The 18,629-nt window shown below is 39.8% G+C and overlaps 1 protein-coding gene across 1 annotated transcript; it reads left to right on the top strand.

The window, feature by feature from the left end:
* The first annotated feature begins 2,255 nt into the window (after nucleotides 1-2,255).
* Nucleotides 2,256-15,230, top strand: CAVIN2 (caveolae associated protein 2). The gene is made up of 2 exons (XM_001167854.8): nucleotides 2,256-3,094; nucleotides 12,815-15,230. The coding sequence occupies exons 1-2, from the start codon at nucleotides 2,612-2,614 to the stop codon at nucleotides 13,607-13,609; spliced, it is 1,278 nt and encodes a 425-aa protein (XP_001167854.2). The 5' UTR covers nucleotides 2,256-2,611; the 3' UTR covers nucleotides 13,610-15,230.
* Nucleotides 15,231-18,629: the final 3,399 nt, after the last annotated feature.

Below are 18,629 nucleotides of genomic sequence, written 5' to 3'. Positions count from 1 at the left end.
AGTGACAAGGGGAGAGTTCCAGAGATACCCTGCAGCCTTAAGACACCCTGCAGCTTTGCTTCTACTCTCTTAGAACCCTGAAGTACCATGTAAAAAAAGTTTGACTTCCCTACTAGAGAGATCAGATGGAGAGGCCCCAGAGGCTGAAAAATGGAAAAGAGAGAAATCCCAATATCCTAGTTGCCCCAGCTGAGGAGGCAGACACGTGAATGAGTCCATCTCAGATTCCTCAGCTCAAACTACAGATGAATGCATATGCCTAGCAGAAATAATCCATTCTAGTTGAGCCCTGACTAGCCAACCACAGAATCATGAGTAAATAAAAAGTTATTTTAAGCCACTGAGTTTCATACTGGTATGTTACACAGCAATAGATGACTGATATTACTTGTGTTATTCAAAATATATATTTTAAAAATAAATAAGCCCACACGCAAACCTTTCTTTCTATTTAACAACTAGCCTCTTTCCTTTTCCCACCTCACACCCCATCTCTTTAATGTCTCTATTCATCTAGCTGATTATACAATATCCAACAATGCAATGCAAAATCAGCGCAAGTCAATGCAAAATCAGGGTGAAGTGATTATAATGTGAAATCGCAAATTTTGCAAAATATGTAGGAAATCATGAAGTTGATGAAGGTAATGTTAGAGAAGCCCTTGAATCATGGGCAACTCCTCTGACAAATGAGAATCTGCAGCTGGAATAGTTAACATTAACATTTGAAGAAGAACAAATCTACACGGATGATGGCACAATAAGTGCTTCAAAAAGAAATGATTTGAATGTCAAAATTTAAGAGAGGCTCTTGGAAAATTGATGAAGCCCTCAAATATTTTTGAAATAGTGACGCTCTATGATTTGCCCACAAAAGTCAAATGTAAAAGGACGTCGTGTCATGATATCATATAATTTTGTTAGAAAATTATGCTTCTTAAAATCAACACTTGATTCATCCTTTATTCTAATATTTAACACATTTTTGACCAACTAAATTTTATTAAATATAAGGTAAATTAATTTTAATAATGTTCTTACTTTTTTAAAAGATAACATCTCAATCAAACCTTCTTTTCACCTTTTTTGGTCTCTATTTTTAAAGCATTTGCTTTAAGTGGGTTTTGGTGGTACCAATTATCTGAAGAAATTGAAGGCCTCTGTAAATATCTTTAGTTCATCTTCCTAACTGGCAGCTATACTCATTGAGAGCAGGGTCTCCGTCATGCTTTGCCAATGTCTTCTGGATAGTGCTTCATGCATATAGCAGAAGGCAGAGATTCAACCAACGTGATAACCAACGGCCTGCTGATTGATTGGCTTACATGTAGGTGTTACTATTGACGAATGGCATTGTTCCATTATCAATCCCTGACCTGGTATGAGCTGGCATTTGTTCGTCTCAAAATTGTTCATAGAAGGCCTATTACAAACTTCCTGCTGAAAGCACTTTCAAAGGCTGGATACGTTTAAAATCAACTCAAGCATGTAAAGCCATTTTAGGAAAATAAGCCCCACATCCCAAGGTTCAGCTGAGGAGGGTCACATTTGAGAACAGGTGTGCCACTTCACTGAGCAGGAATTTTAAAATGTCAAACATTAGAACCACTTGAGAAACTCCAACTCAGCCTGCCAACAGACACTTCTGGGCACGTGTCAATAAATGCCTTGCAGAGATGGGCATTTGAGAAAGTCTCTCCTCACCAACTCAAAGTTAGTTAAAACAAATCATCACGGTAGGTTCTTAAAAAGACCACATTTTATTTTTCCTCAGTCTCACTTCTTGAAAAAAACAATCATTTTTTTAAATGTGGTCATTCAAAAAGTTTCCATATATTACATAACAGTCATAACAGCAGTATTACTTTTTTTAAATATCCCTGAAGTTCAATCTCTTTTAACTTATTTTGTATCTGCAACTGCAAGAGTAATAAGAACTGAGCTGTTTTCCTTATCATCAGAGTTAGTCCCATTCCTTTGCAAATGAGAAACTAATAATACAAACTTGGCTGCAGTACCCTTTAAACTCTATGCCTCCCAGTAGGACACCCGGTGTTCTGCAACCCATCAGTCAGTTCTAGGGCAAATGCAAACAATACTTTCCGTTACAATAACTTGTATCCAGGAAAAAGAAACAGGCACCCTGTTGCATCTGCAGCATAGCAGCCAGAGAAAAGTTTACCAGCTCTAGCCAATTGGAAGCTGTGGAGCTGGGCCAAGTTAGCATGTTTTTCTCCGCCTCTAGATGAAGTCATGATTGAAATATGACATTGAAAGGGAAGGGGAACAGGAAAGAAAAGCTAAACCTGCAACAAAGTGTCCTGTGCCCAGAACGCGGTTAGGAAGTGTGTGCATACGTCTGAACCCTAAATGGTTCTCAGTTCTGTAAACTTCTCCTCCCACTGGGTGGAGTAGGGCCTTTAAGAGCAGCTGGAATGCAGTTCCCCTGATCAGCGTAGCCAGTTGTTGCCTGTCTGAACCTCTGCCAGTCCTAGAGACTGGTGCCCTGAGCTCCAACCAGCGGGCCTCATCCTACACCCTCACCACCGCAACTTCTCACCCGAGCAAGAAGCAGCTCCCAGAGAGAAAGAACATTCCCACCTGCCTAGCCATGGGAGAGGACGCTGCACAGGCCGAAAAGTTCCAGCACCCTGGGTCTGACATGCGGCAGGAAAAGCCCTCGAGCCCCAGCCCGATGCCTTCCTCCACACCAAGCCCCAGCCTGAACCTAGGGAACACAGAGGAGGCCATCCGGGACAACTCACAGGTGAACGCAGTCACGGTGCTCACGCTCCTGGACAAGCTGGTGAACATGCTAGACGCTGTGCAGGAGAACCAGCACAAGATGGAGCAGCGACAGATCAGTTTGGAGGGCTCCGTGAAGGGCATCCAGAATGACCTCACCAAGCTCTCCAAGTACCAGGCCTCCACCAGCAACACGGTGAGCAAGCTGCTGGAGAAGTCCCGCAAGGTCAGCGCCCACACGCGCGCGGTCAAAGAGCGCATGGATAGGCAGTGCGCACAGGTGAAGCGGCTGGAGAACAACCACGCCCAGCTCCTCCGACGCAACCATTTCAAAGTGCTCATCTTCCAGGTCAGTGCCCCCTATGCCTCCTTACAGGCGGGCTGGAACTCCTTATCATTCTTGATCTCGCTCATCCTGGCTCTCACAGCCATTTTTACATTTGTCCTGCCTGTCAGGGATCACACATACAAGGCACTGTCCCCTGTCTGCCTGCGGAAAGCAAATGTGAAATCTTCACACAGGGGTGGGAATTTCCCAGGTCACTACAGACTAATCCAAAGAAGATGTCCCCGGGCTTAGTAGGCCCCGGGTCATTTGTCAGGGAGCACCTGGATGCACTCTGTACAGGTTGGGAAGATGTGCAGGTGCGTGCACCCTAGTCAAATTCATTTGTCTCTTTGCATTAGGAGCTTAGGGCTCTGGCTGCAGCTGTTAGCTGGACAGGGCAAATTAATTCAGTGGCTGTTCATTAACTCTTAGTGGAAATGAAGTGATCATGTGAGGTATTTTGTTGTTTTTTTAACCAAAAAGTCAAACTATCCCTTTATACAAAGGCTACCAACGTTTTGGGGACCAATCAAATAGAGGATTGATTCCATTAGAGTTAGCCTTGTTCTTTTAAGACTTTTTTGGGGCAAAGCAATCTTGTGGAGTTCTTTTCTAGCAAATGCACTAGAAAAAGAGAGTACAAACACACTGGACGTGCCTCTCCTTGTTCAGAGAGACCACAACTGTTAAGTAAAATAAAAGGAGTGTTATCAGTTATAGTCACAAAGGCTAGTCTTAAATGTTTCTCCTTCAAACGGTTGCCTTAGAATAAAAAGGCCACTTAATTTTTTTTAATGCATCAATGATGCAATTAATGTAGCAAGAGGCTATCTGGGGACAGGGAGATTGCGTGGGGCTCTTGTTCCGCCAAGTGGTGGGCATTTGTGAATCCCAGGGCAGCCCTGCCTAATGCTGGAAGCCCTTCCGCCCAGTGGAATCCAGCCAGCACAGAGCCCAGGAAGCGATTGCCATCCTCGCTCCAGGGCTGTCTCGTTGTGACCATATGAATAGGAGAGGATTTCAAAGCCATGGAGGGGAGAGGCTATAACCAACAGTTTGATTGTGAAAGGCACACAGGGAAAGCCTTCATCTCCCAAGAGAGATTTAGAAATTGGGATTTAAACCGAGGGAGTCTTCTTTTTCAAAATGAATCTGCTCTGCCAAGTTAGAAGCCTTCCTACCCCCATAAAAGGAAAGACTCATCTCGCTGCTTTTTTGTCCTCCTCAAATTGCACTTGAGTATTGTAAAGGTTTAGGGAGCCTATGTCCTCCTCTACCTTGCAGGCTTTTGCAGCTGAAAACTTTTCAGCTTTTAATGCAAATGCAGTAGCTTTTCATGCACCAGATGAATTGAAAAGAGATACTGTAACTGGGCCTTTCTTAAGCCATATGAGATCCTTACTTTATTAGCCTAAGAGATATTAGAAATCTCAGCTCTCAAGCCATTTCTAAATTAAATACTGATCTCCAAACAAAACCAAACATGTACAGACCTGTTTAAGTCTGAGACACCAAAGGAAATTTTCCTGCTTCCAGTATGAATCAGGCAAATTATCTCTTGTCCCATCCCTCAGTTAAGGAGGAGGAAAAAAGTATTTATCTTGTAGAGGAAAGTCACAATTCGTCAGGATTGGGTTTTGTTTTGTTTTGTCATGGATGTTCTGCAGATGTTGGGGGGAGGGATGGAGAGGATATGCTAGTAGAAATTCAGGAGAATTATAAATCTGACATTTAAAAAAAACTGCTTGGGAACTTAAAGGCATATGCTGTTGTGAGGGTCTGACATGGTCTCCTGTTTTGTCACATTGAATTGACAGGTGTGAAATTGCAGCCAGATATGGTAGAAATTCTCCATATAGTGAGTAAAAGCTGAAACAGGGGTGCTCAAGACCAAACTGGAAGCTAAGAATATCCACAGAAATGTGCTCGGACTCCATTCTGGGCCCTTTAGAAAACAATCCCCAAGAACACCTTTAAAGAGCATTTTAGGAGGCAGGAAACTAGAGGCAAGTGACTGGACCTTTCTTAAGCCGTGTAAGATCCTTTATTAGCCTAAAGGATATTAGAATTCTCAACTCTCAAGGCATCGCAAGATGATTGTTTTGTATAAAACTAATGCAAGCACAGTCCCTCAGTGGACTCTCTTGTTCCTTCTAAAAGTAGCAGTTTCCCCAGAGTAGTAATTATGCCAATGGATAAAATAATAATTTGTATTAGAGAGTGGTCCAGTATAGTAGTTCAGAAGATAAATTTTGGAGTCACACAAACAGTAGTTCAAATCCTAGTTCTACCACTTGCTAAATATGTGATATTGGACACAGTTTGTAGCTTCTCCAAACCTGTTTCCTCATCTATACACTGATGATATTAATAAGAGCAAAAAAAATCAAGCACTTAATAAACCCAGCATACATTGGTAAGCATCTTATCTCATTTATCCCGAATCTACAGATGAGGATGTTGAGATTCGAAAATGTTTATGGCTTGTCTGAAGCTACTTAGTAAGCAAGTGGTGAAACTGGGATTCAAACTCATGTTTAATTGATTTCAAAGCACGTACTCTTGAACACTAATGCTTCTTCCCTCCTATCTCTCTCACAGAGTGAGGAATGAAAGAAATAACATTTAAAATAGTTAGCAGGGACTGGCATGGTATAAGTGCTCAATGAATAGAAGATATTACTGAGTGGATCTGAAATTCATTTGCTCAGAAAGAAGGCTACACTTTTGCTTAGTTAGAAATATGGTCCTTGGGTAAAAACTAACCTCACCTTGCCCAGGATCTTAAAACAGCTCCGCTACACACAGAGAACCATGTATTGTATAACTACCGCCATGTTGAAATCAACATTATATCTCATCTCCATGAAAGCAAAGGACTCTTCCCAAAAGACCTACTCAACGAACCCTCCAGTCACAGCATAATCTTCACAGTGGAGCATAAGGGGACTGCTTCCTAGACCTGTGGAGAATGTGGAGGGCAAATATGTACCAGGTGTTACTCAGCGTCTTTAGGTAATTTATCATTTTCAGCCCATCTGAACCCTATGCCAGACTTCCCCTTATTAAATCTACTGTTTCTAATTTAAGACAAAAAATATGTAAAAATAAGAGAGTGAGAAAGGAAAATCTATCCCATGACCTGAGCATATTTGGTACGGTACTGTTGAGAAGAGTACCTTTTCAGTTTGTGGAGTCCTGTTGAGCCCGCCGAAATCTACAGGTCTGTTTTGGTTAGTGGTTGAAGATACTTACACATTTTTTTTTTTTTTTTTTTGAGACGGAGTCTCGCTCTGTTGCCAAGGCTGGAGTGCAATGGTGGAATCTCAGCTCACTACAAACTCCACCTCCTGGGTTCAATCGATTCTCCTTCCTCAGCCTCCCAAGTAGCTGGGATTACAGGCCCCTGCCACCACGCCCAGCTCATTTTTGTATTTTTAACAGAGACAGGGTTTCACCATGTTGGTCAGGCTGGTCTTGAACTCCTGACATCAGGTGATCCATCCGCCTCAGTCTCCCAAAGTGCTGGGATTACAGGCGCGAGCCACTATGCCTGGCCATAATTGCATTTTTTAAATTCCAAACTTTGTCCTTAATTTTTCCCACTTAAAACGTGTCATTACTTCTTTAAGTCTGTACTGTTACAACATTGTTGTAGCTGTTAAGCATCTAATTTCTTAGCAATTACTTTAAATTATAACCAGCAGTGTCTAAAACTGAAGAAACATTCCTCTCTCTTTCAGCAATAAAATAAATCTTAAAATCCTAGTTAAATTCAGCAGTTTTCTCTTTTAAACTTTTTGGTAATAGCTTCAGATCAATATTTGAATTCAAAATACTGTGACATGACCCAGCATAAATAAAATAAGACTCATAGGCATTGCTGATCAAAAAGCAAATGCTAAAGAAAGACTGAGACTTTGCTTCTAAGCACAGCGATCATTTACTAAAAGAAAAAATAGAATTTGTACAGAAAATCAGTGACTCTACACTTAGGAGGAAATTTTCTCTTTTGATTTAAGAGACTAGAATTTCACAGGTAACTGGCCCTGAGGATGCAGTAGCCTCTTACGTCCTCTTAGGTTCTAGTAACGATTATTTGAAAAAGCAGTTGGGAGATGATTTCAAATCTAGGGAACAAAATGAGAGTACTCTTGGACAGCTTACACTTTCATCCACATAAAATTGGGAAATTGGGTGAAAAAAGTAGAAAGGTTAGCTATTTGCAGTGGATACATTTCTGGAGAATGGAGCCTATAAATGTGTTCAAATCTTCATCCTTTGGGTTCCTTTGATAAGGTCAGAATTTTAGAGAGACGCTAAAAGTGTAACATCTTCAGACCATTTTTAAATTGATTTTTAAAAAGCCTGTGATTTATCCAAAGTCACTGCTTTGAAGACTGTTACATTAGTACAGACCTGGAAGAAATGAGGATATAGGTAATAAAAGACGCCTTTATATGACAACTCGCCATGTTTCTATCACGCTACAATGTTCCCATATGGGATATTAGTTTTGATGTGTTACTTATCCAGTGCCCTTTTACTTTATGAGATAAACAAAAAATTAGTTCTTATTGTTATTATTTACATTTATTGAATGTGAGCACTGCCCCAGGCACTTTAAGTGAATAACTGATTATTGTTGGTATTTTTTAGAAAGAATCATTGCATACTCTTACGTAAAAAAAAACCAGACTCTTTCAGATGCAGCCCTTCCAAGTAAATGCTGCCCCTTCCACTGCTTTGTAATCTATATCTATTTGAATTGAATGAATGAAAAATGTTCTCCAATGCAACTAAGGTCCTATAGTTTTGATTCTTACATAAAACAAAACACATTTGGTATCAGTACACTATGGAATCAACTCTGTAATTTGTTAATTCTTTTTGTGGGGTTTATGTTAACATCACAGAATCAAACATGTTAGAGCTGGAAAGCACCTTAATAATTGTTCAGTTTAACTTCGTTTTGCGTCAAAGAAACAGAGGTCCTGAGAAACAGTGACTAGCAAGGTTTCATTTTATTATTAATAATAGAGATTATAGAATTGAATTGCAAAATGAGTAAAAACAAACACTATAATCCCACCTTGGTAAAGTTCATGTTTACTGGGTTTTCTACATCAGCTTTTAAATAATTCAGTGTGATTTGGTTTTTTTGTTTGGTTTGGTTTTGTGTTTATTTGTAACAAAGAACACCTAACCAGTGTGTCTTAAAAAAGAATTGAACCCTTGATAACACTGAAAAATAATGAAACTTTCAAATCCTCCAGAATGTGAAAGACTGCTCAGGGATTATAACTAATGCATTTTATTCTTATGACTTGCTGATTCCACCGACAGCTGCCTTAGGGGTGCAGTTCTAATCAATGACTGTATCCACTTGGCAATCCATACCTCAGAAACACAAATTGGAGAAAACCATCAATGTGTAAAAGAGACCTATAAATCAGAATGTCAGGTGGGCACAGTTTCATTTTAATAACTAGTATTTAGAGATTATTGGATAAAATATTCCATGGACACAAATTTATGGTCTTCATATCCCTCCAGGATTCTACCGCATCCCAGTGGGAATATGACATCCTTTGTTATTTTCTTCTACCAACAGGAATGATGAGTTAGTGACAGGAAAGCAAACTGTTGTTTTTTCTCTCCTTATTCAAGCTTTTAAATGACTTACCATGATTTCCTTTCTAAGGAGAGTCATAGAGTCTTCTTTTCTGTTAAGGTGTGCATATCTAGGTATTTAGATATGTACACAGAAGATTTGCTTCCATGAGCTTCAAACCAAGAAGTGTCCAGCATGTTAGCAAGTTTGTCTGTGTTGATACAAATAGGACTATTAGTTCACTAGGATCGATATGAACAGCAAACAAGTTAAAGTACAAGGAGAAATGCTACTTTTTCAGTTCTTTCCATTCATTTTTATGCTGTGAGCATATCAGTCATATATGTTTGAAGTGTGCTGTTTTATTCCCCTTCCTTTGAAAAACTCCTAAGGGTTCTTGTGAAAGGTCAGAACCGGGAACACCTGCATCAGGGTTGCTGAGGACCTTTTTGAAAACAAAGGGTAAATAATCAGCTCTCTTGGGGCCTCTACTGGGCAGAACTACCAAAGGAAGCAGTGCAGCCCACAAGGGATTCCTAGTGCCATTTTCAGGAGCTACAAACCCTAAGTAGACCTACAAGTAACTAGGGCAGGGAAGCAGTGACAAAATTGAGGATGTGTACTTGATCTTCTCTCTTGAAATCGTCATCAGTCTTGCAACCTGTAAGAGAAAGCAAATCAGAAACATTACAACAGGAGGCTGAAGGCAGAAGTGTCACCTTGCTTATAGGCATATGAAATATCAAGTGTTTCCACGAGGTGTGTGGGGGAGCTTGAGCACAGGGCACGTGTGCAGGTGAGATTAGGCACCTCAGGAGAGGGCAGTTATCCAGCATCCATTATCTTAAGTTTAGACTGAGTTTCCACCACCATAAGAGTTACTTCACTGTCAAACACCACTCACATGTTTTACTATAGAACAGAAATTTTGAAAAGTATCAGTATTTTTCTGCTTCCAAACAAACATTATGGAAAGGTAAGAGCTACATGTGCTTGGACATTCACAGATTTTTGTGTGAAAAGAAAGGGCTTACCTTCAGAGTAGATGCCATCAGAAGCCACAAAATAAACACTGTTCAATATACAGAACATTAAATCCTGTTTGTGTAATTAAAATGACAGCAGAAGCATAGCAGTTAGCCAAGAAGACATATCTCACTTGTTTCCAGTTGCATAAAGACACATCCAACTCATTCTGGATTATCTCTGTTCCTGCTGGGTTTATTTTTATAGCTGGCATCAAAAAAGCTCTCATATAATTTCCCTGGCATTTTACAAAAGAGTTCAATTGGGTTTCCTACCTTCCCCCAATACCCATTCATATACACAGTGTGTATCTACCACAGATCATATATGATTCACCTTATAATAACTTTCCTCAAAGCTGTCCTCAAAAGATACATGATAAAAGAATCGAAAGAGTCTAAAACTCAACAGCAACTATGCTTTTGTAATAATAAAATGTATATTTAAGGAAAAACTGTAATATTATTAGTTTAATTCCTTTAGAAGTTCAGTTAATATGCCTACCTTTTGTTGGGATTAAATAAAGGGAAGTTATACAACTTACTACCTTTGATTACCCTGAGAGATTCTACTATGCAAAATGTACCTCTTCTCTGGTAGCCAAGGATTATTTTTACAGTTTTCTGCCTGAATTTCTGCTTTCCTCACTGAGGACTTTTAGTGACATTTCACTGATCTCTTGGTTTCTTCCTTTCCTGTAAGCAACTCCTGTCAAACCTTCTCAACCCTCTTGTCAAACCCCAGAAGTAATTTTGCTTCTAGACTAAGCATCCAAGCCTTAGCTATTTCAGCTGTCTAACCCTCTTTTAGTAACAACCATCCACTGCGAAGAAAATCCTTCCTTAAAAATGGAGATCATTGCCCCCATTGGGACTTAGGTTCTCTTGATTTCCCAATGGCACCAGCAGTCAGCAAACTTCCTTCTAGACACAGAGCTAAACTTGTTCTTTTATAGTCCTCAAGCCTGCCCAAAAGAGGGGCAATCTCCATTCCAGCCACTCTCAGGGCATTCTTAGAAAGCCACCTCACCCAACATGCACTCATTTAACAAGCAGCTGTTGAGCTCTAGGTGCTGGGACACAGCATGGACAAGAGACAAAAATCCCTGCCCTCATGGGGAGTACACTCCGGGGAACTAGAGGCAACCGCAACTTGAAACACGGGAAAGCAGTGCTTGTAAAAGGCCATGTTATAAATAACCTGTGGCAGTCCCATGCTCCTTTTATTTATTTTTTTACTTTGTCTTTTACTATGGCCTGGACACTTACCATGACATTCAAAATGGCAGAGTGTGGAGAGAGTTTTGGGAAACACAATATATGATATCGTCACTCTAACGAGGAATTCTATTTAATTGGACTTTTCTGCTTTTTGCGTCGACACAAGACATTACCCTTTGTTTCTAACCAATTTATGGAAAGGACTCTGTATAGTGTGTATAAGGGGAGACACAGGGTTGTATTTTTCAAGGAATATCATAATTCTACCATTCAGTTGTTAACAAGGAGAGGGTTTTTTTAAGTTTCTGTAAAATATCTAAACTTTAGTCTTTGTATCAAATATAAAGTGACACTCTTAAAGCATGTTTTCATCTTTTCAGTCAATCAAAATTACAAAACAAGAAGGGAAGTTCTTGCCATTAACATAAATTTTGCATGACGTTTAAGTCCCAGGTAGACTTTAAAATCCACTAAATCCAGTTATTTTTCAAACTGAAAGTTTACTGAACAGCCTTAGATATAATCAGGCAATCCTGAGGCTCTGGTTGCAGGAGAGGTGGCAGGGGGGTCTGGAGCTTTGCCCCCCTCTGGCATTCCAGCAGAACCCCTGGTGCCCCTGGGAGTGCAGTATGAAAGCTGCTAATCTAGGTCAAATCTCTTGTTCATATCTGGAAGAAACTGAGACCCAAGGAGATTAAGTTATTTGCTGAAAGCTGTCCTCTATTCAGTAGTACAGCAAAGACTGAGACTCAGGCCTCTGGCCACACATTCACTACTGTGCCATTTCTTTCAAAAAAGATGTGAAGACATCTTGCTGACTGGCTCTCCTTTTCCAGTATTCAAAGAAAAATATTTAAAAATCAAGAGTTCTTTAGCTGTGTAACCCGAGTCTGTCTGCATTCAAAACTCCCCAGTGAGCAATGTTGCAACACCATCCCCCTTCCACTCTAGAGTTGAGTGTTCAGGTGCTGCTCCTTGAGAGCCAAGAGGAGCCATCTTTGCCTGTGTGCCCGGCAGCTGGAGGAGAGTGCTGGCAACGGTGAAGGGGGCAGCTTTCTGTGCTTCTCTCCTCACTCTTCGCTGGAAGTGAGGGCCAAAGTATTCTTGCCCAAAGAAGCTCTGTGTAACACTAGAGAATTGATAAAACTATGGCTGGCAGCATAATTTCCCCTCACTACTCTAAAAATAACCCTAAGATCTCACCTCCGCTTAGTAACTCCCCAAAGGATATTCTAAACCAGAAGGCTTCCTGAGTGCACCCCCAGGAAGCCTAGTCCTTGCTTCTCTCACTCTTAAATGATGTCCTCAGCAAAATTAGTGTGCACCTTTGAGCAGATACTAAGGCTGGCCCTACCTTTACTTCTGACTCCTAGTTGGAGAGGGAACCCAGTCAAGGCTTTATGTGTGTCTGGTACTTGAAGACTTCTCAGTTCTCACCCTTGCCCTATCTTTTATCTGCCAACTTGATCTTCAGGCTCTTCTGCAGTGGGATTTTGGCAGGCCCAAGCCCTCTGACCTCAAAAGAGGATAGGAGAGAGAGGGCCTCCGGGTTCACAGCACAGTAACGTTCTTTAGCTCCGTTATCTAGGCAGCTTCCTGGTCTATCTCAGTCACTGCCCACTTCCCCTCTGCCTGTCACTGATAGAGTTTCTGCCGGTTGTCCTCCTGATATTCCCAACAGGCTGCCCTTGGCCTTATCCAGCCTAAAGAGAATGACTTGACGAGTTTAGAATTAACTCTTCCTATTCTAGAAAACTCAAGCCACAAACATTTGTTTTTTATCATCACCATGTCTCCAAAACAGACACACGTATTACAGCAGCTCAGGACTATTTGTGAAATATGTTATTAACATGAAACCTACATTGTCCGTCTTTTCAGGAGGAAAATGAGATCCCTGCCAGCGTGTTTGTGAAAGAGCCCGTTTCCGGCGCCGTGGAAGGGAAGGAGGAGCTTCCGGATGAAAACAAATCCCTGGAGGAAACCCTGCACACCGTGGACCTCTCGTCAGATGATGATTTGCCCCACGATGAGGAGGCCCTGGAAGACAGTGCCGAGGAAAAGGTGGAAGAAAGTAGGGCAGAGAAAATAAAAAGATCCAGCCTCAAGAAAGTGGATAGCCTCAAGAAAGCATTTTCTCGCCAGAACATCGAGAAAAAGATGAACAAGCTGGGGACAAAGATCGTATCTGTAGAGAGGAGAGAGAAGATTAAGAAATCTCTCACGTCAAATCACCAGAAAATATCCTCAGGAAAAAGCTCCCCCTTCAAGGTTTCTCCCCTCACTTTCGGGCGGAAGAAAGTCCGAGAGGGAGAAAGCCATGCAGAAAATGAGACCAAGTCAGAAGACCTGCCTAGCAGTGAGCAGATGCCAAATGACCAGGAAAAGGGGTCCTTTGCAGAGGGTCATTCCGAAGCGTCCCTCGCCAGCGCCCTGGTGGAAGGGGAAATTGCAGAGGAGGCTGCTGAGAAGGCGACCTCCAGGGGGAGTAACTCGGGGATGGACAGCAACATCGACTTGACTATTGTGGAAGATGAAGAGGAGGAGTCAGTGGCCCTGGAACAGGCACAGAAGGTACGCTATGAGGGTAGCTACGCGCTAACATCCGAGGAGGCGGAGCGCTCCGATGAGGACCCCGTGCAGCCCGCCGTGCTCCAGGTGCACCAGACCTCCTGAGCTTAGAGCCACCATGCCATCCTGTGCTGTGCTCAAGCGGGCAGCCAGGGCTGAAGAACAAACTCTTGCACATCTCCAGCACGACTCACCCACTCCTGCGTTCCTGTCCAGGCAGTAATCATTGACCATATAGTCATAGTAAGACACACGAGACCAGGCTTTACCATGAAAGCGACCTGTCACGGACTCCACTTTTAATTTGCTCTTAGGTTCTATCTCTGTAGAATGTCTCCAAGATTGAAGAAGAAACTGAGCAGTTGAAAAATGCTAATCTGTTTGACTTAGTCAGAAAAAAACAGAGGATAATTAAGATACTAGTCATGAAAAGTGATTCATTCTTTTTTGTCATTCCATAAGCTTGCTGAATAGTGTACCGGTAATATATTGTATTTCCACCGTACTCTGTGAATCTAATTATTATTCTTTAAGTGTTGATATATAATATACATAAATATGTAAGCTAAACATATAACTATATGTTTTAAGAAGAAAACATCTACGAAAGGTAAAAAGAGATGATCAGTTGGTTGTTTACTTGCTAGAAACCATTGTTTTATTGCAGACGAAGGAAAAATGAAGAGATTATAAAAGTCAGCTAATGAAGTAAGATACGTAGTAAAGTCAGGACTATTCAAAAAGTAAGAAAGAAAATTTGGAAAATGAGAGAAACAGGAAACAAAGAATGCCGAAAAGAATGAAAACAGAGAAAAAATGTATGTGCTTGAAAGTAAAATATTTACAATAGTAGCTTAACTATTTCACTCTTTAAATAAAAATACTAAAGAAGTTCGTATATCCTAGAATAACATGTCATCTTCAAAATATTTTTATTTTCTAATATTTTTAATAATAAACATTTTATAGTGTTAAAGCTGTATTTTTCTTAATAAATAAAGGACATTACAAATATTTCTTTAAGGAAGTTCAAAAGGATGTTGTCTTGTTAACATTGGAACGAATATAAATCTTCAAAATACAATTAATATATACTGTTTTGTGGAAACTTAGCTCATACTATTCTTTAATGCTCTTCAAATTTAAACTAACCCTTACATTCCATGTGATGTGATGTAGGCTTATAAGATGCTAAAATCTATAGGTTTTGGAAGTGAAAGATACTATTTTTTCTTTTTTTGTACATAATGGGAATTTCATTCCAGATTATATTTTATTTATATATTAATTTCACAGAATATTAATATTTCTTAACTTCTTAAAGCATGCTAGCGTTTTATGTATATGTACACATATATTCAGACAGGGTAATTTTATCTGCTGCCTAACATTGTACTAAAATATTGCTTTATCTGTTTTTAATTACAAAATGCTAATGATTTCTTAAATTATAGTTTAAAGACAATTGGCCCAGGGAGCAAATCCCCTGCCTTTAGTATGAACCACTATAAGTAACCTTACAAATAGAGTTAATCCAAGACAATATTAACAAACTGTGCTTTGTCTTTAATAAAAGGGATAGGATTAACAAACGTATTGATGGCATAACCTATTCAGCTATGTCCTTATTTTTGCAATAATGTAACCTCAAATATTGGATTGTTGAACCAACAATGGCTGTGTTAAAGAAGATTAAATAAACCGAAAAATAAAAAGCATGAAACAATGTCAGTTTCTTTGGCAGAACAGTTTTAGAACAAGCAGAAAGAATTGATTTTTAAACTGTCCTCCAAACGTAGCAGTAATGTTGATTGTTTCAGTCTTGATTTCCCCTATTAACTCTGCTTCCCCCAACCGATCTCATTTAGAAATCTAAGTCTCATTCTTCAAGTTTAACTTTTTTGACATCACCTTGCCAGCCTTGGAGAGTATCTGAATTTATTGCAGCAGCTTGATGAGTTTGATAGTTACATCTGCATTTTTCTTGTATTATATCAGAACTTCTAATACCTTAAATAGTCCTGCAAACATGAATGTATTGACCTGTAAATTCAGTTTATTCATACAGATAATCCTTTGTCTTCTGCAGTGCCATAGAGTTGGTAGAAGACTTAATTTTACTCAGGGCCCAAAGCAAGCCTGTTTAACCTTTATGGAGTTGTTACTTCTTGCAGCTGAGAAGTTGGAAACTAGCTGTATGTCAGCTGAAAACTGCACTTGAGCATTTTTTTAAAGTTTCACTGGCAATCACATTTATTCTATGTTCCACATTTGAAGCATTAAAATCCTAAGCAATAAAACAGAGAATAAGGCCAGATAATTGTTGAAAATCACACACTGTAGGGATTAGAGAGAGAAACAGTTGTGGAAATTGAAGCGATTTATTCTGTATTATACTTGCAAACTGGTGAGGCAGCAACGTCCCCAAATTAGATATGTCTTCTCCCTACCCATCCAACAACCCATTCCTAACTTTCTATGCCTGGAGCTCAAGAACTGGATTAGTTTCCCCCAAAGATCGGTTATACATTAATAAGGACTGATATCCATATCTTACAAATATAATTCAGGAGTAAGAATTTTAGAGTTATTACATGGGTCTATTGTAATAGATGTAATAGATGTAAGCATCTATTACATGGGTCACAAATCTCACAGAAATATAGCAAAAAAGAAGTCATTTTTCTGTGAGATTTCTTTTAAAAGTAAATAGGTATATATTTCAACAGGAATATTTTCTTCTTTCTGCTTAGGAATCCAGTATGTGGCTGAATTACTGGTTCTTTTTATATGTGAAAACAAAAGACTCTCACTAAGACTAGTTCTGTACAAAACAAGGACTTCTGATATTTATTGTCTGATGAAAACCCAAAATGTTTCTGCTTTTAGCAGTGCTCACCCAGAAGAGCAAAGTTTGACACTCATGCGATTAAGCCCACTATTAGGAAACCTCAACATAGCCTAACTGCCAGTATAAGTAAAGGTTATAATGAAAGTCATTGCCTACATTAAGACACTAATGCCCAAGTCCAGTTAATTCCTGCTCAAAAGTTTGTTTACTGCCCTGGAGCCCAAATCTAAGTGATTTTATATTGAAGATTGGGAGTATGAAGAATTGAGGTACAGGCAGCAATCATTATTAACAGTTCCATAGCAACCACAAGTCTTTTCCTAAAAACCAAGACTCAAGCACTGCAAAACAAGTTTCAGATGAAATTGGCATTGTGACCTTTGTATTCTGCTTGATCTGGGTGTCTAGATAAAGACTTCTGTAGCCAGGAACTCATTCCTAAAGGGAACAGGCAGTAACTTGCATTATTAAAGATATTTTCTTATTTTTGTTTTAACCATTACATTATCCTGCAGTATTTGAAACTCTAAAATTATTTTTAACTCTCCACATAAACTGCCCTAGTTAAGGAGTCACACCTTTAAACTAAGCAGCTTGATTTTCATACATATATACACTTTTCACTGTAAAAAGCAATTTGTTAAATATTTATTGAGCAAAGCAATCTTTAGTTCCTCGTAGTTGCTAAAATTTTTAGCACCAAAGCAGTAAGACCCAAGAAAGATGGAGGAAACCAATATTTTTGAAAACCTACTTTATACCAGCTGAGCACTCCAATGCCAGCAGTACTGTGTACCTATCACATGTTAGATACATGCATTATCTCATTTAATCATATAAAATCCTATTTGGAAGGTATGATTTTTATCTCCATTTTAAGAGTAGAGAATTTTGAAGTTTACTGAATCCAACCAGTAAGATAGAATGGAGAAAGGACTCCTGAGTTCTTAACTACTCTAAGGTCTCACCCTTCATGTTATAATTTAACTACTTTTCTATTAAGGGTCACAGAATTGAATGATTAGTCCAGTTCAAATAACTAGTGTCAAGGCCAGTGTTCAATTCCAATCTGAAATCCATGCTACTGCCAAAACAGACACTTAATTATCCTACAACTCTGCTTAATTATAAGTCAGTTTATAAGCACTCAAATGGTATAATATCAACTTCATTTTACCACCCCTTATACAGCATCACTTACACTGCACTTTGTAAATGATTTTGATGATTGTCATTCCAGTGCTAAAAAAAAAAAAAAAGAAAAAAAAGAAAACCTCACTGTTCTTGGAGAGCCACAGAGAGACTATTATTCAGGTATGCTGAGGCCACAGAGGGGCTCCTTAGCTCCTTGGCCTCATCCATTGTCAGTAGCTGCAGGGTTCACTTTGGGGAAGGGTATAATAAGAGCAAGCTGTCAACAGAGATAGATACTAGAATCAGCTCATTCAAAAATGGTTCATGAAGTCTGCCTCAAACTCTTCAAGTTAAAGGAGTTATATCCCTGTGTCATAGGAGAGAACTTGCTATATTCTCCTTGGACAATTCCTCTCATAAGCTGAAAAAAGGAACAAATGGCAAATCAGCATGCGGCCAGGGGTGTGGGATTGTGGAGGTTCAGGAAGCAGGGTGAATCATGAGGATACAGAGACCTAGCCTATGAATATAATTCCTGCAAAATTATCCAGCTGTGTTCTCAGAAAAACACAGGAGCTAAGTCAAACAAATGCTGGTGTCTCCATCTCTGCGTGCAAGCAATCAGAGAAAGCCCTCTAGGCCAGCCCTCTTTCATCAAGATGTATGCTGCAGGCAGCTACTTCCTCCAAAGGCTTTGGCAGGGGTCACAAACTCAAATGCCTGAAAGCTCAGACATGAGTAAACTGACTCAAGGAGATGGTGGCAATTGTGTCAAAGCTATTACACATGGGCTGTGTCCTGTCCAATGGGGCACCCTTATAATCCACCTGTGCAGAGGGAGTGCTTCTTTCTAATTCCCACAAAGGGAAAGTATGTTCTAGGAGCCACCCTGCATGTGGTAAACTGGCAATCACTACCCAGTTCCACTTGCTGTGTGAGAAATGGGGTCCAATGACTTCCCAGTCCAAAACATAGGCCTCTTTTAAGAAGAGCCAAAATTTAGATTTCTTTTTACATGAAAATCTCCTGGCTTTTAGTTTTTGGCAACTGATTCAAATCATTTTAAATGTTATGCAAGCCAAATGTAAATGCCTGCTGGCTGGATGTGGCCCAGGCATAGACCATCCATTTCGGACTCCT

The sequence above is a fragment of the Pan troglodytes genome, chromosome 13 (genome assembly GCF_028858775.2).
Source record: "Pan troglodytes isolate AG18354 chromosome 13, NHGRI_mPanTro3-v2.0_pri, whole genome shotgun sequence".
Taxonomy (NCBI): domain Eukaryota; kingdom Metazoa; phylum Chordata; class Mammalia; order Primates; family Hominidae; genus Pan; species Pan troglodytes.
Note: the sequence above shows the minus strand (reverse complement) of the source record. Positions and strands in the feature narration are given on the sequence as shown.

Bases quoted from the DNA above. Each gene is read 5' to 3' on its own strand.
- CAVIN2 (XM_001167854.8), top strand. From the start codon at position 2,612: ATGGGAGAGGACGCTGCACAGGCCGAAAAGTTCCAGCACCCTGGGTCT. The intron at 3,095-12,814 runs GTCAGTGCCCCC...CCGTCTTTTCAG, and splicing joins TCAAAGTGCTCATCTTCCAG to GAGGAAAATGAGATCCCTGC.